General features: G+C 46.7%; 1 protein-coding gene across 1 annotated transcript; it reads right to left on the minus strand.

Moving 5' to 3' along the window:
* Positions 1-3585: 3585 nt before the first annotated feature.
* PIPOX (pipecolic acid and sarcosine oxidase) lies at positions 3586-18728 on the minus strand. The gene is made up of 8 exons (XM_049860814.1): positions 18501-18728; positions 16326-16474; positions 7606-7819; positions 6955-7137; positions 6075-6227; positions 5511-5669; positions 4848-4923; positions 3586-4556 (listed from the first exon to the last, which is right to left on the minus strand). Exons 1-8 carry the CDS (start codon positions 18612-18614, stop codon positions 4426-4428), a joined length of 1179 nt encoding a protein of 392 aa, XP_049716771.1. The 5' UTR covers positions 18615-18728; the 3' UTR covers positions 3586-4425.
* Between the last annotated feature and the right edge of the window lie 5770 nt (positions 18729-24498).

Consider the following 24498-nt stretch of genomic DNA (forward strand, 5'->3'; position numbering starts at 1 on the left):
GTCCCCCACTCCATGCCTCACTGAATGTTGGTGAAACAAATCTAGTCTAAAATAATGAGCAATCAACTACCCTGATGCTTGGGGCAGGCTGGGCAGGAGCTGGGGGGAAGGGGTAGGGCGCTGAATCATTTATAAAGCTTAATAAAGATGCAGATGAGCTGTGCTGACTAGGAGCCCCAGAGCTGGGCTTATTCATTATTCAAAGTTATGTAAATGCCATTGGATCCTGCAAGTTAGAATCCTGCCCCTTGTCCCTGCTGTTTCTCTATGCCTGACAGACCTGGCCTGCCTTCTTTTCCCACCCACCTCCCCCAGTTGCTTGCATTAGCCCTGCCCTAGATCCTTGCCCAGTACCCTATTTCAAATGGGCATTCTGGGCTCATTTCCTTTGGCCTGCAGGGTAATAAAAATCCTAACCTCCGTCTCTAGCCAGCAGGTTTTGTGGGGAGGCCCTAGCCTTCATGCAAGTCTATACAGGCCCAAATAGATGGGCTTCTCATTTTTTAAGGTTTCCAGGGAAAGAATAGCACAAGAGTGCTCAGAAACATGTTTTAATATCTCACAAATCTACTTAGGAGGATGGATTTCCTGAGGTCTAACCTAAATCCCTCTTGCTGCGCTGGAAACCCACCACTGAAATAGAATATCTGGTAACGAAATTCTCTTTGATCACTATTCTGAGAAGTAAGATACAGTAGTCAAGTCACTCTCCAGCCTGCTGTCCTCCAGACTAGCTCATCCTTATTCCCTCCTTTTACCTTCTAAACAGATGAATCTCCTTCCAAGTTATAGGCACCTTCTTTAAGTTCTTAAACCTGTTAGGGAACACCAAACTCCGATGAGGGTTAACTAAAAAACAACAAAAAATAAAGCCTGTTGCCGTTGAGTTGGTTCTGACTCATGGTGACCCCATGTGTTACAAAGTAGAACTGAGCTCCATAGGGTTTTCTTGGCTATAATGTTTAGGGAAGCAGCTGCTAGGTGGGTTGAACCACGAGCCTTCCAGTTAATAGTTGAACACAAACCATTTGCATCACCCAGGGGCCCTAGGATTTAACTGGTATTAACTATATGGATAAGAGTCCCTAGGCGGTACAAACAGTTGACACGCTGTTGCTAAGCGAAATTTTGGAGGTTCCAGTCCCAGAGGCATCCCAGAAGAAAGGCTTGGAGATCTACTGCCCCAAAAATCAGCCATTGAAAACCCTTGGAGCATAGTTCTACTTTAACACACATGGGGCCATCATGAATCATAGTTAACTCTATGGCAACTGTTTTTTTTTTAACTGTATATACAGTATACCTCATCTTTCCACATCGCGATTGCTGACTTGTACACCATGATTGCCTAACTCTCCTGTAACTCTCCTCTCTCTATACCAGTCTTTCTCTTTCCCCCACCACCCCATAATTTTTCAGTTTGTTGAGGCTGAGAGATGAGAAATTGGGTCAGAGTTGTGGATCCCATCGATTGCCTCTGCTTTCCCTTCTTTTCTGGCCTGACTCTCCTCCCTCCCCACCCCAATCTATTTTTAGCCTGCCTCTCTTTTCCTTAGTCTGGTTGGCAACCATGCCAGCCTCTTTCTCTTCACTGCCCTTATCTCTCCCCTGCAGCCTGCACAGGCCCCAGCTGCCCTTCCAGAGGTCTCTTCTGCCTGCCCAATTCATTTCGGTTTTCTTGCATCTTGAAGAGATGTAGGGCCTGCCTGAAAGGGGATGCTGGCCACGCTCAGGCAGAAGGGAAGAAGGCAGATGATGCTGGTTGGTCTGTTTTGGCAAATCCTTCAACCTTACTGAAATGCTCAAGTTGTCCCCTACCCCCACCCCTTCTACCATGGCTTTTCCTTTCTTCTGTGCTCATAGACTCCTAATTGCCCACATCACCTCTTCCCCTCTATGTGCCAGCCCCACCGCCCCCCACCAGCTAAGAAATGCTCAGCTCCTCCCACTTGGAAGTGCTGGGCCCATTTCCTTTGGCTTTGAGGGTGGGCAGCATCTCTGGAGGTCCTTGCCTGCCTTCTTGACCTGCATATTACCACTCTCTTCTTATCCAGTTCCTTGGTTTCTCTTCACTCCTCAATGACGCCTCCCACAGAGGCCCCCACCCCACACACACACCCTGCCTCTCCTGTTTCGAGGGCGCAGCAGTCTCATTTTTAAAGTGCCTTAACCAGCTCTGACAGGGCTTGTCGGACATCCCCCACTTGTCCTTTCTCAGCCTCTTCTAGACATTGGTCCCCTCCTTTAGCTGTCACCAACTAGCTGAATAAGGCTGGATATTTTGGAAGGGGAACTGCAGCTGGCTGGGGGAGGAGGGTGGCACCGAGAGAACAAGACAGGGAGCTGCGGGCAGCCTTGGAGCAAGAGGAGAGGTTCTCAACATCCCTTATCCCCAACTTTGTCTGCTTGGGTGGCGGCAGGATCTTAGAGTGATCCCCATCTGCACCTTGGTTTTTCTTCCCCCACCCAAAAATAACAAAGAACCTTACTTTGCAATTTATAACATTCTATTGCATACATCCAGATGTCTTCATGGCTCACCTTCTTTCCTTCTTCAAGTCTGCTCAAATACCCCCTCCTCCAAGAGTCCTACCTGGACCACCTCAACTAAAATTGCATCCCCTTTCCCAGCATTCCCTATCCTCCCCTCCCTGATCTGTCTTTTTTTCCCCAAAGCACTTATCACCTTCTAACTTATGGTATAATTTACTTATATGTATTGCTTACATGTCTTCTCCATATGAACCGTAAGCTCCATAAGAGCAGGGATCTTTACCTGGTTTGTTCACTGATATAGCCACACTGCCTAGCACAGTACCTGGCACATAGTAGAGTCTCAATGAATGAATGAATGATCTTATTTGATCCCTACACACACCTGTAGAGTTAGTACTATTATTCCCATTTAACAGATGAGAATAAGGCTGAGATTCAGAAAACCACTTGAGATCACTCAGGAAGCAGACGTGGCAGGTGGCTGACAGCATCGGCTGGATTTTGGTAACTCACTGGAGAAATCAGTGCTAACCCACGTGCTTAGGCCTTTAAGGACTCAGTTGAAGAGTAATTTTCTCTGTGTTGTATTTCCTTTGGGAATATTTTACTCTTATTCCCATTTCCCACTCTTCTCCCCTCAGTGACTCCTCCTAACATTTCCACCCCACCCGGTCCCAGATTTTCTCTTCCCACAGAATTTTAACTCCTGTTCTCTCAGGTCAAACTGGTCCAATCTGGAGATCCTCTTGTTTGGGTTTCATCTGAGTGCATTCAGCCTTGCTTGAGTCCTTGTTTACACCCCTTACCCCTCCACCCACCCTGGGGTAGTTACGAGCCTGTTCCCTTCCAAAAGCAATTAGTGCAAGGAGGCCAACCGACTCGGTGCTAATGCTGTTTCATTAAGTGGGAGCAATCCTAATGATAATAAAATGGCACATTTAACATTCAAACATTGAACAGGGTTTCTAAGCGAGTGTGTCTCTCTTTCTTTCTGGTATAACAGCTCCATCTTCATAAAGACCTGACAATACACCTTAATGAGAGACTGGGGAGCTGAACATCTTTACAGAGAGAGGATGAAGACAAGACAGAGTCCGGAAAAAGGGGGTACAATGCATTGACTCTCAGAATTCCTGGGGAAATACATTCTATGGTGCTGATTTAGACAATGAGAGCCTGTAAGAAATGAGGTTACGTGGAAAAGAAAGCCCACCATAGACTTTAATGCAATGTATCATTTATTCATTTGTTCGTTCAACAAATTTTGTTCAGCAAACATTTCTTGTGCGCTTAAGATGAGTCAGGAGCCCTAGTGGAGCAGTGGTTAAGAGCTCAGCTGCTAACCAAAAGGTTGGCAGTTCAAATCCACCAGCCACTCCTTGGAAACCCTATGGGGCAGTGCTACTCTGTTGCGTAGGGTTGCTATAAGCTAGAATTGACTTGACAGCAATGGATTTTTTAGAATGAGTCAGATGTTATGAGAGTTTGTGATGGAGGGTGGCCCTAGTTTTAGGAAAAGGGGCTTCAAGGGCAGTAATGATCTACTAGAAATTATCTTGTTTGCCCTTCCCTGGGCAGATTTAGTCAGATTCATCCTAAGCTCATTAAGCCCCAGGGAAGAGAATTTTAGCAACTGCCTTGTCTCCTGAGCCAGTCCTTATGCCTCCTCCCTACTGAGACATTCATCTCAGAGATCCTTGCTGTTCTGTGATTATAAAATATCTGATCGACCAACTGGGGGCCAGAAAGTGGCAGGATTGGGGAGCCAGCCAGGGAAAGGAAGTGGACTCAGTCATCAACTGTTGGACTCAGGAGAGGCAGAAGAAAAGAGTAACATCTTGTGGCCACTTCCTTCATCTGAGAACTCCTCCCCAGCATAGAGCTTTATTCCCGAATCTAGTGCACAAAAGGGAGGCTACTGGCCAGGGGTCAAAGGTGAGCTTTGCCAAGGCCAGGGAAGCGGCTGATTCGAAAAGGTGTCAAGTCATAGGATGGCGTTAATTTCATGCTTAATTCATACAGGATCTTCCCCACAACAGGGGACAACTTAAATCCGTGCCCTGGGAAAAGGAGAGTAGGCTGTCACACATCTTCAGAGACAAAGAGGCTGGGCTACTTGAAAGTCCGCTCCCTACCAGATAGGACTATCTCTCCTCTTGGTCGCATTCCACAGTCAGAAGTTGCCTCCCACCATGAATACCCCATCGCCTCTGACTGTCCAGCCCCCTTACACACTCACTGTCTAGGTTTCAGGACCTATCTGTCCAGCTAAGAAGGTGGAAAATACCATTTTGCCTGACACTGAGGTAGATCAGCTGTCAGGCGTCCCATATCCCCCTCCTCGGGCTCACCAGAGAATCCAGCCCCGATGACGATGTTGTCATACTTTGGATGGTGATCGAGAATGAAGTTCTCATCAGGGGTGTTCTAGAAAGAAATACACCTATGTCCTTTGAGGATGGAGAGAGGAGGAGGGACTGCAGGCTCTGAAGGGAGGGGACTGGGCTGGATTTCTTTCCAGAAAAAAAATGGGAATGGGGCACAGGAATGCTCTCTGCACGCCAGTGTGCCCTCTGAGTTTGCCAGTCTTTCTCGTTTGTCCATCTGCCTCTCTTCTCAAACACAGCTATGAACACAGTAGGTGCTCAGTTAATACTTGTAAACTAGATTTAGCCAAGATGCCTCAGGCCCTGGTGACATCTATCTCTTCTTTCCCTAAGGCCCACTTAACTGGCACATCTTGCCAAAAAATCTTTTAGAGCTCTTCTGGGAAACGCAGTGAAGAATTGCCAGGTGTAAGCCTAGTTTCCTAATGAAAAAGAATATGAATAATCCCTGATGGGCCCCCTCTGCTGGAGGTGAGGAGGCCTTCAGAAATTAGCTAGTTTGTTTAAACTCATATACTCCGTCAGGGGTAAAATAGAGCCCAGCCTGACCAACACAAGGTCTGTCTGTCTCCCTCTCCGCTGTTCTCCAGGACTGAGAGGACCTGGCGGGACTCCCAGACCTCTTACCGTGTACATGCAGCGCTCCGTAATGGCAGGTGTGGGTTCTAGGTCAGGTAAGTGATCTCGGACAAAGCGACACAGGATTTGGACATCTTGGATATCAGAGAACCTGGGGGGGCAGTCACGCTCCTCGGGATCTGCTTCGTTGCCGTGGTGATAGCAGACCTGGCTTCCAATCAGAGCAGTGTGAACAGCAAGGGCTGGCCTTCCGTGCAAACCCACCCAGCCAAGGACCCAGGCAGGCTTGCACACAGTGTCCCTATCCATCAACCCAGCCTTCCCCAGTTCTGAAGGATTGCTGTTTGGTGCACATGAGGTTGCCTTGCCGTCCATTCCCCCCACCGACCCTATGTTTGGAGCAGTATTTAGGAATGTGAGATGCTCAAAGGGAGGGCTTCCTTTGCTGGGGCTCAGGACATCTGAGGGTCTTGCACTGCAAACACTGAATAGTGGAGTAGGCTTCAGCTGCCGCCCACCATGACCTGAGGGAGTCTATTGAGAGGAAAGTTAGAGCAGCTGCTCCAAGTCTGCGTGGGTATCTATTAGCCTTCTCTCGGCCTTCCCGCTCACCTTCATCAGCCCTGGGTACTCTCCTGCAGGCAGCCCATAGATATGGTGCGGAGCCAGGTCCAGGCCCAGGGCCAGCAAGCATGGAAAGGCCTGGGATACACCATAGCTCCCAGGAACCTTCTCACGCCAATAACACACGTTGATCCGCAGAGTCTTGGAGCAGGGAGAGGAAGTGGGAGATGAAGAGGGAAAGCTATGGAACTCTCTAGACAAGGGGAGTAGTTTCTCCCGAGGTACCGTAGCCCGTTAATACAAGCCTGAATGCCCACCTTAACTCATACATCCTTACTTCATCCAATTCTCATGTCTTCTACATGTTACATGTTTCATGTTATGATGCACAAAAGTCTCCTAATTTCTCTCTCTTCACCTCTTCTTACTCTTCTCCCGTAACTGGCTCAGCCCTACTTCTTTCTTTCCAGGAGTTAATACCAACTCACATTTATTGAGCACTTATTATAGGCCAGAGTCCTTGGGTGGTGCAGTTAATAAGCTCAGCTGCTAACTGAAAGGCTGGGGGTTCTAGTTCACCCAGAGGTGCCTCAGAAGAAAGGCCTGGCAATCTACTTTCCAAAAAATCAGCCATTGAAAACCTATGGAGCACAGTTCTACTCTGACACATATAGGGTTGCCCTAAGTCAGAAGTCCAGGCTGTCCCCTTACAGCTTTATATGCATCACATAATTTAATTCTCAAACAGCTCTATGAGGTAGCTATTATTCCTCATTTTAAAGATGATAAAACTGAGGCTCAGAAGGTGAAGTAATTTGCCTAAGGTCATCCACTAGTAAGTGGCAGATCCAGGATTCAAGCTTGAATCCGTCTGTCTCCAAGGCCTCTTCTCTTAAGTACCAACTCTCAGGCTTCCAGTCACCCTTACCTGGAGAGGTAACTGAATTCCCAAGGGACCAAGGAGCCGGTTGGTCCAAGGACCTGCTGTGATGACCACACTACTGGCTTGGTAGCTCCCAGAGGTGGTTTTTACCGTGACCGGGAGCCCTGGTATTATCTCCGTCACCTTCTCTCCATCACGCACTATGCCTCCCAGCTGTCGAACTGCATCCTGAAAGGGCAGGGAGGTGGAGAGGGAAATGAGTTGTGTGTGTGGTTCACCCTTGTGGACAGAGTCCTTCCCAGGGGAGCAAATAGAAGCAGAATCCAGACTTCCTCTCCTACATTGACAAGGTCTAGCAGGATGTGTGGAGTCCCTGGGCGGTGCAATCAGTTTGCGTGTTTGGCTGCTAACCAAAATGCTGGAGATTCATATCTACCCAGAGCTGCCTCAGAAGAAAGACCTGGTGATCTGCTTCTGAAAAATCAACAACAGTGCTAATCCGACCCACGTGGGTCACTATGAGCTGGAATTGACTCAGCAGCAACTGGCTTAGCAGGGTGTGTAGAACCGCCCTGACTGAGGGTCAGTACTGAAGCCAGGAAGGCTCTCGCTCAGGTGGGGGCTGGGGGGCGGCTGACTGGAACCCAGATGCTCAGAGCAGGGAGACAAATTGCCCCTAATGCTGTATGATACCACCTGGAGGGCTTTGAGGGCCTTATCTGCATAGAGCACTCCTCCAGACTTGTCCAAAAGCCCCTCTTCTCCCCTGGTCAGCCGAATATTTGGGAAACATTGCTTCACTTCCTCAGATGGGAGGCGCTGGTGTTCCACTGCTTGCCTAGACAGAGTGGTCTGGATGGTCTGAAATTCTGGGTCCTCCTTCCTTCCCAGCAACAGCAGTCCAGTCTGCCTGTGGAGAAAGGGGGCATCTGGGTGAGGGTATGTGTCAGGGCCCTGGGCCATTTGTTCTCATTCTTCAGCAGGGCCCCTGGGCCAGGCACAGGCATGGAGGGGAATCACAGCCCCGTGTTCAAAGAACAAGTTATTCAGATCCTGTTGTAAGAGCCCCAGTATTCTAGAGCTTGTTTCTAGCCCAGTCCCAAGTCTGCCCTTAGCTCTAACAATTGGTTTGTTTGTCCGTCTATCCTCCAGCCTCAAGAATAATTCCTTGGGAGCTGTCTTAGTCATCTAGTGCTACTATAACAGAAATAACACAAGTGGATGGTTTTAACAAAGAGGAATTTATTCTCTCACAGCCTAGCAGGCTACAAGTCCAAATTCAGGGCATCTGCTCCAGGGTAAGGCTTTCTTTCTCTGTCGGCCTTCTCATTAATCTTCCCCTGGAGTAGGAGCTTCTCTGAGCAGGGACCACGGGTCCAAAGGACTTGCTCTGCTCCCAGCACTGCTTTCTTGGTGGAATGAGGGCCCTGTGTCTCTTTGCTCACTTCTCTTTTGTATCTCAAAAGAGATTGGCTTAAGACACTATCTAATCTTGTAGATCTCATCAATATAACTGCCGCTAATCCATTTTATTGCATCACAGTGATAGCATTTACAACACACAGGGAAATCACATATGATGGTGGATAATCACACAATACTGGGACTCATGGCTCAGCTAAGTTGACAGATATTTTGGGGGACACGATTCAATCTGTGACAGCGGCAGAGACTCTAAGTCCTCTCTTCTGCACCTTGAAAGTAGTAGGTGTTCAGTCAGTTTGGTAAGATTTCTTCCTCTTCCTTCTGCCCCCAAGCCCTATTCACTATTTTGATCTCTCTATTTAGTATCCTTTCTCCTCCCCACTCCACCTCCTGCTGTGTTTTTCCTTTTTTTTTTTTTTTTCGCCATATTATGTTTTATCTCTTCCTATGTGTCTAACTCGCTCTCAGTTCCTTCTCAGGGACTTTTTCCATTTTGTGGAAAGAGTCCTGTTATGGATTGAATTGTGTCCTCCAGAAAGATACATTGAAGTACTATCTCCTGACACCTGTGAATGTGACCTTGGTTGGAAATAGGGTCTTCGAAGATGTTATAAGTGAACATGAGGTTATGTTGGAGCAGGATGGATCTTAATCCATTCTAAACGGGGTCCTTATAAAAGAGGAGAAAAGACAGAGAGACAAGCAGGGAAAAGGGTCATGGGAGTTGTGACTCATGTTGCAGCTACAAGCCAAGGAATTCCTGGAGCTACCAGAAGCCAGGAAAGATTTAAAAAAAAAAAAAAAAAAAGGATCTTCCCCCAGAACCTTCTGAGAGAACATGGCCCTGCCAATACCCTGAATTTGAACTAGTGAACTGTGAAACAATAAATCTCTGTTTCCATAAGCCACCCAATTTGTGGTGTTTTGTAATGGCAGCCCCAGGGAACTAATGTTGGAGCCCTGGTAACGCGGTGGTGAAGAGCTTGGCTGCTAGCCAAAAGGTCAGCAGTTCAGATCCAGCAGCCACTTCTTGGAAGCCCTATGGGGCAGTTCACCTCTGTCCTATAGGGTCACTGTGAGTCTGCACCAAACTGCCGGCACCTGACGACAACAACAGGAAACTAATGTTGTTGTTAGTTGCTATTGTATCTGCTCTGACTCATGGCAACCCTATGTATAACAGAATGGAACATTGCCCAGTCCAGTGCCATCTTCATGATGGTTGGTAATCGGACAACATTCTGTCCCTGGGATCCATAGGGTTTTCACTGGCTAATTTTGGGAAGGAAGTAGATCACCAAGACTTTCTTCCTAATCTCTCCTAGTCTGGAAGCTCTACTGAAATCTGTTTACCATGGGTAACCCTGCTGGTATTTGAAATACCAGTGGCATAGCTATCAGCATCACAGCAATTTCCCACCATTGGGAAATCTGACCCTGGTTCTAGTCCTGGCTGTGTGATCTTGATCTGGTTACTCCCCCCTCTGGGCCCCAGATTCCTCTTCTGTAGCACATGCCTGTTGAACTATTAGTGGTTCCACACGGGGTAGTACTGCCCTCTACCCAAGGGCATGGGGAAATGTGTTGGGGGCCATTTTCTGGCTGTCACAATGCCTGGGGCTGCCACTCACATTTAGTGGGCCAGGGCTGCCAGGGATGCTAAGCCTGCAATACTCAAAAAGGCCCCACCCCAAATGCTAATAGCATGCTTATGCGGAAGCACTGTTGGATGGTCTCTTAGGGACCCAGCAATAAATTCAGTGATTCTATGATTTTGTTTTTCTCTATGCCTCCCACTGTTGGTGCTTCTTACTCCCCTTAGTCTACGAAAGCAGTTTTTCTATAATGCTTTCCATGTCTGTCACAAGAGACCAGAGCTCCCTTTTTGAGGGGACTGACCAAACAATGGAAAGGCTACCCTGGCCCTTGGAACCATTCCTGTGGTCTCTCTTGGTTTCGGCAGCTGCAGTGACCAGCATCAGCCTGGTACCTCCCCCAGGTACTGCATATAAAGCTCGTAATAGCCTATAATGGAGTCTCATGGATATTACATGCTTCCAAATCCCACATTATCTGGTTGGAGGGATTAAAGAGAAGACTGGGAGGGGGTAGGGACACAGTGGGCCCTGGGGCCGGTGTCAGTACACAGAGCCGCGCAGCGCGCCCAATCCATTTGTCATGGCCCCCGCCTACCCAGCATTCACCACTGGTGAGATAGCAATGAGAGCCTTCTGCCTTTTCAGAGCTTGTCAGACGAGAGATACTGTAGAAATCCCCACAAGTCAGCAGTCTTTTTTTCCGTGGCCCCAAAAAGAACTTCAAGTTGGTTCTCAGGTAATAAAATTTTGCCTAGTAAACTTCTTGGTTAATAGGACCATTTAGAAATTACTAAGGTATATGTTCTTGAATACTTTTTACCTAATGGGGCCAGGACTGGGCCAGGGTCTAGGGAAGACCTGGTTTAACCCTCAACTCACAGACATGATGTCAGACCCCCGGCCTGGAGATTCCAAAGCGCATATTCTAACCCCTGCCTACAACTTACAAGCTTTGGTCCCTCATCCACTCTGAGATTCGAGATTTACTTTCTTTCCCTTCATCCTTCTTTCCCTCACTTTTTGCCTACTTACCTCCTTCCTTCCTTCCTGGAAGTAAGAACAACTCTTCTCACAGAGATGTACGGTATGGGGAAAAATGAACTCATGCCAAGACAACAGGCAAATCCGTCAAATTATGGAATGCTGAGTGATGTTCTAATTCCCAAGCGGCCCTGTGGCGGATGAAGCGGGAGCTCCCCAACCCTACAAGTAATCAGTGAGCTGATTCTGGCGGTGAATATAGTCATTGTGCCGATTGTAATCATTTTGCTCCAGTATTCTGCCCCTGTGGCATTTATTTCTTAGCCCAAATATTGATCTAACAGTGGGAAATTTTCCACCTGAATCTGCTATGCTGGACCCTCCCCTAGTCCAGAGATGCGTTTGGGAAATTCTCATTTTCCATGGATCACAGTTGAGCTATTTGGCCTGAGGGAAACCGTGCATTGCTGGAGAAATGCCTTGGACTGGAGAGAGATTTTTGACCATTATGAGCAAATCGGAAATAAATGTAAAACACTGCCTGGAAATGCAAAGTCTTGTTATTATGGGAGGTAGGTGAGAAGCTCCTGTGGGAAATGCTTAGAGAATTGGAAATCAGTCAATCAAGACCAGGATCAGAGAACAGGGCTTTTCCCCCCAGTATGAAGATAGATGACTTCCATGGGCAGATTGAAAATCATTTAAGTGCTTATTTTCTTAATGGCTTTTCTTAGATCCCAATAAACAGACTGTTCATTCTACATCAATTTCTCACCCCTGTGCTCTGGGCCTCCCTCTCCCCTTTTTCTGCTCAGATCTAGTCCACAACTTTTGGGAAGGAGAAGAGTGAGAAGCTACAAGGGCATCTGCAGGAAAGAAGAGACCAGGGTGGCCAGGAAATGACTGGTCAGGGTGGTCTGAAAAGAAGAGACCTTGAAACCAGGATTGAGGCTGCCAGAGCTAGAAAAGAAGGCAGCTCCCAGCTCCCTGAATGCCTGTCAGCTCAGTGGAGAGCATTTCCTATGAACTATGCCTTCCCAACCCTAGTTGGATCCAGCTGTAGGAATAGGTAATTGAAGATTCCTCCCAAGGGCCTTGTTGGCTCCTCTATGGCCCAGCTTAAGCCTCAGACATGATGTAGGGAGTTAGCTGGTGACCAGGCATTTCCACAAATTACTATAGCAAGACAGGGTGCAGGGTAGAGGGGGAGGAACTGGTGTCTGCAGGAGGACAGAAAGGGGGAAGAGAGCTCTCCCTACACCTGCCACCTCCCATCCCAGGCTCCAGCTTTCTCCTCTATGGGTTAAAATTGACATACAAAGCCAGCTGTCAGAGTCATTTGGGGGAAGGGACTGGAATGGGGACCTGGTAATGGCTGCCGTTTTCGTTGGTTTTGGAGGTGCTCTCTGCGTTTCATCTTCCGCTCAGTGGGCCGAGGTGGAATTGGTTAACAAAGACTGCTCCAGGGAGGGGATGTGGCTGACAAGCCAGACACTTCGCAGACACAGGAAGCAGCAGCTGCGGAGGGGGCCACCAGGTTCTGCCAGCAGCTGTACTGCCTACGGCTGTGATCTTGTCTTATATTGTCAGCTAAGCAGGGGCAGCCCAGGTCAGGAGCTAGATAGTAGGACTCAAAGGGAGAAGGCGGGGCAGGAAAGAGATGGGCCACAGAGCTGGGATTTGCCGTTGGTATCAGCGTCCAGGCTGTACACATCACAAAAGATTGAGACCTAGTGATCTGACACGTGTGTCATTGTTCCCAGCATGTATGCAGATATTCTGAAAGCCACCCATGTTTAGCATGCCCCTGTCGTAAGAAACAACAGAACAGATGAGAAAGAACTGGACACCTTAGCTTCCAGCCCCTAAAGGCTTTTTTTCCCCTTAATCATTATCGTCCAGTAGCATTAAGTAAGGACTCTGGTATCTATCAGTTATATGATGGTTTTGTGCTGCTGTTCCTGGAAGAACCTGAGGAAAAGTAAGAACTGCAAAGGTGATGAATCATTTAGAAAATCAAAATCAGAAGTAAGAGCTAAAGGAACGGGAATGGCTCTCGGCCGAAAGGTAGAGCTGTATTCAGGTACCGTTCTGAGAATGAGAAGTATCTGTTCTATATCCCCACTAAATAAAAGAACCAAATAAATTAGTGTGCTTAGTAAATTAGGTTAGCCCTAAGAAAGGATTTTGTAATAATAAAAGAAAAAGAATAGCTATCACTGGTATAGCACTTTAAAGGTTTTTCAAAGCATCCATGTTACTCTTCATTTTTCATGATTGGGGCTATGAGGTATCAGAATGGTCTTTTAAGAGAGGCTATGATTTTCCCTCATTAAATGTACATTAGTAGTCTTTTGTTTGGAGACAGGGGAAAGGACAAAGTAACCAACCTGTGGTATCTTCTAGATCAGGGGTCAGCAAACTACAACGTGTGGGCCAAATTTGGTCTGCCACCTGTTTTTATATGCCCTGCAAGCCAAGACGGTTTTTATATTTTTAAATGACTGGTAAAAAAAATCAAAAGAAGAGTAAAATTTTGTCATATATGAAAATTATATGAAATTGAAATTTCAGCATCCATAGAGTTTTCAGTCACCTCATATGCATGCAAAAGCTAGACAATGAATAAGGAAAACCAAAGAAGAATTGATGCCTTTAAATTATGGTGTTGGCAAAGAATATTCAATATACCATGGACTGCCAGAAGAACGAACAAATCTGTCTTGGAAGAAGTACAGCCAGAATGCTGCTTAGAAGCAAGGATGGTGAGACTTTGTCTCACATAACGTGATAACATGTTCTTTGGACATGTTATCAGGAGGGAATCGTCCCTGGAGAAGGACGTCCTGCTTGGTAAAGTAAAAGGTCAGCAAAAAAGAGAAAGACCCTCAATTAAATGGATTGACACAGTGGCTACAACAGTGGGCTCAAGCATAACAACAATTGTGAGAATGGCTCAGGACCGGACAGTGTTTCATTCTGTTGTACATAGGGTCGCTCTGAGTCAAAGCCAATACAACGGCACCTAACAACAATAACAAATAAAGTTTTATGGGAACAAGCTACACCCATTTGTTTATATATTGTTTGTAGCTGCTTTCACGCTACAATGGCAAAGTAATTTGCTGACCCCTGTCCTAGGCTAAGAGTATAGTAATTCTGTGATTTATATTAATGGTTTAAGACCCTGATTACTCAGTAGCGCTCTTCTCATGAGGTTGTAAAAAAAAGGTTGTAGGGAGAATTAAATGAGTTAATATGTGTCAAGAACTTAGAACTTAGTTCCATATCGTAAACACTCTATGTATGTTCCTCTTATGATTATCATTATTTGTCAAGTACTATTCTAAGCCCTTTACATACTTATCCTTACAAGCCCATGAAATAGGTATTATTACCTCTATTTTACAGATGAGGAAACTGAGTCTCACAGAGGTTAGTTAAACAGCTTTTAACCTCTGCTCCAAACTACCCGGCTAAGAGTTGAGATTTATAGCCAGATCTAACTGGTTCCAAAAGTCCTTCCAAATTCCTGATCTCCTGCCAAAGAGAAGGATTGAGAGAATTGTGAGATTATGAGAATCTTCTACCCAAGGTTCTCTTTCCTTCTCTCCTTGAGCCATTCGCCTTGATGTCCATGTTGCTGCCTCTCCTGTCTCCCCCTACCCTTCCTTCTCCATCTCTCAATGGTGAGAGGCTACAGCTGACCCAGAACAGGTGAAAGGAACTACCGTTTATTGAAAGGTACGAGGCATTATCCCAAGTATTTTACAAAAGTTATCATTTAATCCTCACAAAGCCCTATGAGGAAAAATGAGAACAGAGAGATAAAGAAACTTTTCCAAGGCCACAGAGCTGTTAAGAGAGAGGTAGTACACAAAGTCAAACCCAAGCCTGTCTGACTCCAGAATCATCTTCCCTCTGAAAGATGCCAGGCATTCTCCTAAGCTTTTAATTGCTTCATTCTCTGCTGAGAAGGAGTTTGCCCTCCACGGCCTTGGACAGATCTTTTAGCATAGTATACTGAGCAGTATTCATAGACAGCTGACAGAGAGGGGTCCTTTTGCCAGGCCACCCCTCATCCAGACCTGTTCCTTTATTTGGGTGCTGAGTGCATTAGCTGCCTCTGGTTGGAATAAATCTGTAATTAGCTGCCCTGGCTGTATTTGCATAATGGATTTCGCTTTGTTCTTAAGTTAATGGTGTTTTTGTAGCAGAACAGTAACCTCTTGGTTCCTGGCCATTAAAATAACTGCCACCCTTTAGGGTAGAGCCAAAGTTTTGTAGAAAGTTCAGTTAAGAGCCACAGAGAAGGTGGGAGGGGTGGTTAAAGTCCCCATTGTATCAGGAGTTATCTGCCTTCTTTCCCATGAGAGTTTGAAAGGTCACTGCGGAAGGAGTCTAAGAGTTAGAACCTTAGGGCAACAGGGAAATAGCTGCAGTTTCACTCCCTGGCAAGAAATCCAGCCTGAGGAGCATCTCCATTTTGTTCCTGTGGAAGGAGTTTCAGAGAGAACGAAATGAATCTATAGACTTACCACCCATCTGTCAGTTTGTCATACCGTGATGGCTTGTGTGTTGCTATGATGCTGGAAGCTTGGCTACCAGTATTTCGAATACCAGCAGGGTCACCTGTACAGACAGCTTTCAGCAGAGCTTCCAGAATAAAACAGACTAGGAAGAAAGGCCTGGTGATCTAGTTCCAAAAATTAGCCAGCGAAAACCCTATGGATCACAGAATATTATCTGAAGCTTCAACTTGCTTATTTTGGACGCTTGATCAAGAGGGACCGATCACTGGAAAAGGACATCGTGTTTGGTAAAGTGGGGGGCCAGTGAAGGCCAGGGAAACGCTTAATGGGATGGATTGACACAATGGCTGCAATAATGGACTGAAACATACCAACAATGATGAAGATGGTGCAGGGTTGGGCATCATTTCATTCTGGGGCTCATGGGGTCGCCGTGAGTCAGAGCTAACTCTACGGCAACTAACGGCATAAAAAGTCACAATGCCAGTAGGAATATAAAGAACCAAGAAAGCAGCCTCCTCCTCTAGTTCAGTCCCTGCCCTGAAAGAGCCTAATGGTCCCATGGAACTGTAGAAACTCCAGCAGATCCCAACGGGCCTGCCCAGCTCTGGATACCTCTGGCTCTCTGGATTCCAGCGGTTTTTCCAATTCCACCTCTGCTACCCTTGGACACAAGGTCTGAACTCAGAGCCAGCTGGACCTGTGGGGTGATCACAGTGACAGTGAGCAGAATGTTTCCATGTGGCCAGTACTTGCCTACGTCCTGTGTCCCTCCTATCACATTTCAAGTGTTCATGGCACTGCCACCTTATAGACTAAAAGAGCCTCCAGGCGTAGGGCCCTGAGTTCAAGCAGTGCCTCCCCCCAGACCCAAGGGAACCTGTGTAATTGGGTTCCAGCCTCGTGCTCCAGCCGGGCCCATATCCGGTAGCACTCATCCATCATCTGGGTATAAAATTCTTCGGGATATGCCCTTCGGATAATCCGGCTCTGTCCATGGGAGCTTCCTCGGGAGTGCGGCAGAAGGAACTGGGGGGGGAGGATGAGAGACCACTGAAGCTGTTGTTCCTGGCGCTGTGCACTCCCCTCCCCTCCTTCCCCTCCAATGGGCCATCGCATCTCCTGCTGTCAACCAGGAAGGAACCACTTATTCATCAAGTATTTGTATACCTACAATCTTTCCAGATTCTCCCTTTATGGCTAGTTTACCGATCTGGCTATCAGGATAGTTCTTCAGTAGCACTAATTTAGGCGTCCTTTTTTTTTTTTTTTCGCTAATATCATTCACATCAGGAAGTCCCTTTGTTAGCTAGTCTTCACTCAGCCTGCTGCAACCTCACCCCACTTAGACTCAAGGAGCACCAGAACTAGAAAGAAACCCCTCATTTTATGGACACAGAAACTGATGCTGACTGTATTTCTCTGTGGCTTCAGATCACTCAGAGCAAAAGAACCACTCTGGGATTCAGCAAAAGATGGGGAAGTTTTCTAGGAAGTTGAACCAGGAACCCCTCGGGCTTTGAGAAAACTGATGGAGAAATGAAAAAGGTTTTCTAACCAGTCCAGTTCATTAGGAGTAAGCCATAACCAGCCATAACCATTAAGAGCAAACCATAACCAGACTGTTGGGCTATAGGCAGAATGGAGGGGGAGAGACCACCATGAAACCCTTGGATGGTGGACTAGGTAAACCCATCCTCGAAGGCCCCTGCATATGCACAGAACTTATCACATGTACAATGGCCGCTATGAACTGCATTGCATGAGGGCGCCTTCTCCATAAGGAAAAACAAATCCTAAGTCTTATTTCCTGTGTATCAAACAAGGAGGCTGCTATTATACAGAAATGGCAGAAAAAAACAAACCTCTGCTGGGTTCTGGGGTGAGGCCAGGAATATGCAGGGAAGAATCCCACCTCCCAGGCTGACAAATCAGCCTCTGCCACTAGGCAAAATTATCTTTACTTAACCCTTTCGTGTCCGGTGGTACATATAGCAACCATGAACTTTTTCAGCCTCTGGGATTTATTGGGAAGCTGCTGGCCACTGACAATGTGTGCTGCTGCAAGACTGGGGCCTTTATGACTGTTTGAAATTGAAGAAATGGGCATGTCCTGTAAATTACTGTTTTTACAGGTATTGTATTGTATGATGGCACTGGGGTCTGGGTATGAGGGGAAACCCTGGTGGCGTAGTGGTTAAGAGTTAAGGCTGCTAATCAAAAGGTTGACAGTTTGAATCCACCAGGTGCTCCTTGGAAGCTCAATGGGGCAGTTCTACTCTGTCCTATAGGGTCTCTATGAGTCGGAATCAACTTGAGGGCAATGGGTTTGGTTTTTTTGTTTATTGTATGAGGTGTCTGGATTTTTGATAAGAAAAATGGAAATTTTGAAATTTTTTATTTGTTATACATATGTACCAATAGACTTCAGTGGGGACTCTGGGGTATAATTAGTGGCACTTCACATGCACCACTAACCACTTAGTATAAGCTTGTGGGAGGGGGCAAGAAAAAAAATCCATACTACCTATCAAAAATTCAGACACACACAATGATTCAGCATGCTTCCGTTAATGAAAACACACGACATCACCAAAAAATTCAAAGCAGAAAATAATTGGGTCACCGAAGGGTTAAGGTTGCCCCAAGGAGAACTGACATTTTTCTGGGCTGGGTCAATCAGTTGATAGAGAAGAGATTGGGTTACAATAAGGAGGAGATCAGGGCCCCTATCACAATGGCATCACAGAGATCTTTCTGGAAAGCCATGACACCCACGTAGTCAGCTCTGTGGCCACAAGAGCTCACAAAGGGCAGGAACTGGGAGGCAGTGAAAATAGGAAAGTGCCTACGAATCCTGTCTGGTCTGAGGGAAGAGTGGAACTCTTTGAATTGCCGTGAAACACACCATGCAGTTAAGCTACAAACTACACAGAATTTGTGATGACTTGGGCCCTTTGGCATAGTCCCATAACCTGCTGGCTCTTGAAATCCCTCTCTAAGGGAAGAGAGAAGGACAGTCCTTAAGGTCAGGAGTGCAAAGGGAACACAGTACCTGCTCCAGAAGGAGGACCCTCTTCTCATGTTTGGCCAGGTGGTAAGCAGTGAAGCAGCCCTGGATGCCTGCCCCTATCACAATGGCATCACAGAGATCTTTCTGGAAAGCCATGACACCCACGTAGTCAGCTCTGTGGCCACAAGAGCTCACAAAGGAAAAGGCAAGCAAAGGCGGGCTCCCAGCCACAAGAGGAGGAGTAAGGCAAAGTCCAGCCTGGCTAGTGTTCCCACAATCCCCTGGGGCCACGTCCTTTTCCCTCACTTCCTTTACCCTCCCCCAGAGCCTGGCACAGGGCTCAGCTTCCACCTCCCCTGCAGAGCAGAACTGGGTAGTCTGATTTGTGAGGTTTAGCCCAGCTCAGCTGCCAGCCTCACCCTTGCATCCCTCTAGCTTTCTATTCTTGGCTCAATTATTGTCATGCAAATGGAGCTCCTTCCTATGCCACCTTCCTGTCTCATTATGATCTTTGTCTCAGGACTTCGGCCCTGGAATTTCAATGCCTCCTAGACCAAGCTGGGCACCAGGAATGCTGCCTTCGCCTGCTGGCTTCCCTCTCTTTAGCCTAATTTCCTTTGGAGTCTCTAGCGGGCCATGCTAAGAACTTGGCGCTATGCCCAGGGTAAGGCCCACCTCCCTGGTGGGTGGTGAGGTCAGGGGGTGGATGCACGGGCCGATTGGGAGAGCAGTTTTGTGATTATGAAATTATTCTCAGCATGTTTCACTTTCATTTTTTAAAAGGAAGAAGAAATGATCCCTAAAAAATTGAAAAGACAGCAGGAGAGGAGGAGCCTTCCCCTCTAGCAGGGAGAGGCAACCAGGCAGCAGCCGCTGGTGCAAGGTGGGGCCCTGTAATGAGCATTCCTGTGTGCCAGACGGTGTGCTAAATAAGTACTTTTACATGCATTTGGAACAGATCCATGTTTTGCAGGCCTGATTCTTACACAATTTGGGGGTCCTCTTTCAAAAAAAAAAAATTTTTTTTTTTCTTTAAGAAAAAGAAGAGAAAAATTATGAATACAAAATTAGGTACTGGGACTGAAGGGACCATGCAGTTAAGGAGCCCTGTGGTTGAAGTCCACGGCAGTGGGTAGTGGTGGGTGGTTGAAGCTTCATTAGCATCACGGCGAATCTGCTTCTGCATGCAGGGGCTCGTTTAATCCTCACAGTCCTAGGAATAAGTATTTATATCCCCAATTTTGGCAGATTGAAGATGGCCCCAAATTCTTTGATACTCTTCCCGTCATAGGCTCTGAGACTTCCTTACCAGTAAAATATGGCGGAAGTGACACTGTGCTAGTCTCTGGCCCAGACCTTAAGAGACTGGTAGCTTCCTCTTCTTGTCTTGGAACACTCATTCTTGGAGGCCTGAGCTGCCATGTTAGAAGTCTAACTACTCTATTGGAGAGACCACGTGGACAGGCCCTGAGAATATATGGAAAGAAAGAGAGGCCCAGCTGAGTTTGTCAAAATGCCAGACTTCAGAGTGACGCCATCTTGGCCCCTCGAACCCAGCCCAGCCCCCAGCTAAATATTGCTGAGGGACTCAGTCAGTGCCACGTGGAACAGAAGAATCACCCAACCAAGCTCTGTCTGAATTCCTGACCCACAAAATTATGAGACAGAATAAAAGGGTTGTTTTCAGCTAGTGAGTTTTGAGGTGGTTTCTTACACGGCAATGACCAAAACTCACTTTACAGCCAAAGACACTAAGGCTTAAAGAAGTTATAACTTGCCCAAAGCCACACACCTGGTAAACATAGGCACCACATTGTGGACCTAAGTTTGTCTGCTGCAGAACCTGTTCCCTTCACCACTCTGTTTGACTGAGGATTACTTAGAACTTGTAATGATGACTCTAATTTCAGTATTTTGCTGTTTCTTTCATGGCCATACTGTGAGTGGGAGAAAATGATGAACCGGGAAATCCGTGTGATTACAGAGAGCTGCTCAGTCTCAGCTGGGTGGCCCGCCCCCAGTGACACTCCTCGGTCTACAAATAATCCCCTCAGAGTGACCTTAGCAACTAGCTGTCCTTTCAGCCCAGGCTTTTCCTTCCTAGGAAAATAAGGGCCCAGAGAAGAGGTGCCATCTGACTGGCTTTTTTTAGTCTAGAATGCAAAATTCATCTCAACTCTACCCCACCCCCACCCCCCATCAGACAGGATAGCATCTGCCTGGCAACAATTGGACAGCTCCCCTAGAGTAAAAAATGGCAGATATAACTGAGAAAAATGTACTACTTAAGTATGTAAAGGCTTGATATAAATATATAAGGTCAGTGCCCGGATTCCTCTTGGTATGATGTTGGAGGAGATGAACCATTTACACACAAGGAAAAGCTGACGATAAATCCTCACGTGGATGCGTGCCCAGTCTCACTAGCAATGAAAGAAATGGGAATTAAATAACTTCAAGTTACTATTATGTGCCTATTAAATAAGCAAAAATGATAAACTCTTACGTTGTCAATCCTGTGGGGACGGAGATAGAGTGGGGTGGTAATTCAGGTTGTTGGGGCCTTCTGGAAAGTGCTCTGCAAGATGCAAAAAGAACGGCAACACGGTTTATACCTTCTGACTTAGAAATCCTACTTGGGGAACTATACCCCAAGGAAATATCCAAGGGAAGAAAAAGGCATTTGTATGAAGACATTCGTATCTGTGCTTTTAGAATATAAAAAATTGGAACAACCCAACAACGGGGACTAGTTGAACATACTCAGGCACGTTGACACAATGGAATACTATGTAGCTATTCAAAATGACAAGCAGAGGACTCTGAGATCCATGGAAATGTGTATTTGAAATAATACTGAGGGAAAAAAAGAAAAGCCCAAATAGGCACACACTGATCACAACCATGAGTTGCGGGTGTATATTAGCTAAGATCTAAAAAGAATTTAGGGAGGTAATTGAGCTTAATGCTCATTAGTTTCCATATTCTATAAAAATTGCTTTCATTCACAACTTGTGAAAGAAGGAGAAATCCCCTGGGGAATCAGATGCTTCACATCTGCCAGGTCACTGCTTTCAGGGCCTAAGGAAGTTCTTCCTTTGTTCTCATCTCAGTTCTTCCTGCTGCCCCCTGATATTTCTTATTGTTCATTCCCCCTGGGAAGCTGCAAAGCGGCTCTGTCTCCCCCTCCTTTATTTAATATAATGTCTTTTCGGAGATAAAATGACAATTCCATTTTCCCATCCCTACTTCACAAGCCTTCCCTGGATTCCTGGACTCAAGCATTCTGCTGCTTTTTAAGAATTTCAAACAGTTGCTCCGAAAGCAGGCACTGGCTATGGCCCAACCTTGAAATGAAAAGCGAATCGACTTCTGAAGGTTTCCCTTCTCTCAGGGTTGCCCGTTCCTGTGGCTGTCCTGACAGGGGCAGGCAGAGAGAAGCGATCCCCTCAAATACCATTTTAACAGCCATTCTAGAGAGGAAGACTATTAAAGAGAGAGCCAGCAGCCCTACACCTCGCGCTTGTGTGTGTCAGCAATTGCTCCTCGTGTCCTGGGGCACAGACGCCAAGGATATGAGGCTGAGCTGCTCATCTGATGGCTTGATTGACACTTTGCAGACGGGGGTGGGACAGCTGAACCAGGGAAGCAGCAAGCTGTACAGCTCAGAAATAATGAGAGCTCCCGAATCGGGAGAGAGCTTGGAATAAATAAGAGAGACTGAAGAGTTGAATGGCAAGGGAGGGAGCATCTTCTGTTCTCTTTTCCCTGCCCTGCTTTACCAAGGAGCTGGAGCCCGGGGCAAGGAAGCAGACGGGCTGGCAACCAGGAAACAGCCTCCCCGGACTCTCCCTGCCAGCTGTTGGGGGCCGTTTGGGGCCCTGGGTGTGCGTAAGATGCCAGCGTGAAAGAACAAAGAGCAGCAGAAGCAGGGTCTGTATATGGTCTCCATATGCATACCAGACCCATTTTTTGTCTCAGGTTTGTTCCCCTCTCCTCCATCCCCACTCCTTTTGCCCCAGGTCACTCATCCACCTTCTCTCACCTAGATTATCGCAGTAACCTCCTAAGGAGTCTCTCTGCTCCATCCTTGCTCCTCTTAATCTCCCCTCAGCATCCCTGCCAGAGTCATGTATCTAAACAGCAAATCTGAACAGGTCACTCCCCTGCTGAAAATTCTTTGAGAGCGCCCCGTTTCCAATAAGGATAAAATCAAAACTCCTTAGCATGGCACACAAGGCAGTTCACGTCCTGGCCTCTGCCTGCTCTTGCAGCTGCATGGGCTGTCCCTTCTCACTGGGCTCTTTACGCTCTGGCAGCACTGAGCTGACAGAGGTTCCAGCACTCGCCATATTATTCCAAATTCCCCAACACCCCCAAGCCGACTTGGACTTAGATGGGCTCTGCTGTACTCCCTCAGACCCGAGTAAGGCTCAATTATAACAATTAGCATATGGCATTGTAATTGCGTGTCAGCCTTCCCTCTGAGCTCCTTAAGAGGAGGGTGGGTCTTCTTTTTGTCATTTTTAATAAATAATACATACATATAGAACAACAATTTGAAGGTACAAAAGGATACACTGAAAAGGATATCTCCTTTCCATCCTGTGCCCCCACCCACTTAGTTCCCTTCATCAGAAGCAATGTTCTTACTGTTTTCTTTTGTATCCTCCCAGAGGTGTTCTGTGGGTATACAAACATATATCCTTTTTTTAAATCTCAGAAGTACCATACTATACAGCGCCCTGCAGTCTTCATTTACAGCATTTTGACAATCCCTATCAGTCACCTGGAGTCATATGGAGCAAAGGTGTATTATTTTCTGATGGCTGCACAGTATTCCCTGATATGGATGAGGCATTTGCAACAGAGGCAGCCATACATGTCTGCTGAATAGTTGGTGGGTTTCTCTAGCTATCATGTTGTTGTTAGCTGCCATGAAGTCAGTCCCCGATTCATGATGACCCCATGCACAATGAAGCAAAATCCTGCTGATCCTTCACCATCCCTATGGTTGCTTGTGAACAGGACCGTTGTGATCCACAAGGTTGATTGGATGATTTTTGGAAGTAGATCATTAGGTCTTTCTTCCCAGTCCTTCTTAGTCTGGAAGCTCCGCTGAAACCTGTTCAGCATCATAGCAACATGCAAGCCCCCACTGATGGATGGGGGTGGCTGTACACAAGCTGCATTGGCCAGTAATCCAACTGACGTCTCTCATGTGGAGGGCGAGAGTTCTACCATTGAACCACCACTGACCCTATGGCTATCATAGGTGCCCTAAACTCCTGTGACTCTCTAGCCATCTGGTGTTGGGTGTTCAGGGAGGGTGAGATGCCTGTTCTGGGCTGACCCAGCAAAGTTTATCAAAGGCTGACAACACCCCGTGTGAGCTGCCAAGGATGGTGCCAGAGGTGGTAGAGGTGGAACACAGAGACCATGGCTTCTATTTCCTGTCTCGTTGTGCCTTTGTTTTTGCATTTCGTAAATGGTGGCTATTAGGATCAACTCTGCTTCCTTGAAGATACAAGAGTGCAATTGCTAGGGAGTCTCCAGGGAGGGGAGGAAAATCCTGGAAATTGGGACTGAAACCTCTGATTAAAATAATGTAGTCATTTAGCCTGGGAGAAAAAAAATACACCTAAGAAAGGTAATCTCAGACCTCCCTGGGGTCAGGACAGAAGATATGCACTAAATATGAGGCAGGAGGTGTTTGCATTTGCCTTAAGGAAAATTTTCCCTGAAGATGAACACGGAATCTTCTTGATTTTATCTTGAGGTCTTTCTGCCTGAGCCATACGCAAACGCATGTGCATATTTGTATTTATCTGACTGTGGGGGCCTAAGATATACCCAAGTGTTCACTAAGCAGGTGTCTTTACACAATGTGTACCCACATGGATATGTTTTCACCCCTAGGCTTTTCGGAGAGGGGTCCTGTTAAAACTCAGCAGACATTGGGGAAAATGGCAAATCAAAGAGTGCTGAGAACTGAAGTTGGAGTTCTATTCCTGTGGAGATGAGGATGTGTCTGGGATGG

This window comes from Elephas maximus, chromosome 19, assembly GCF_024166365.1.
Source record: "Elephas maximus indicus isolate mEleMax1 chromosome 19, mEleMax1 primary haplotype, whole genome shotgun sequence".
In the NCBI taxonomy this organism is placed as follows: domain Eukaryota; kingdom Metazoa; phylum Chordata; class Mammalia; order Proboscidea; family Elephantidae; genus Elephas; species Elephas maximus.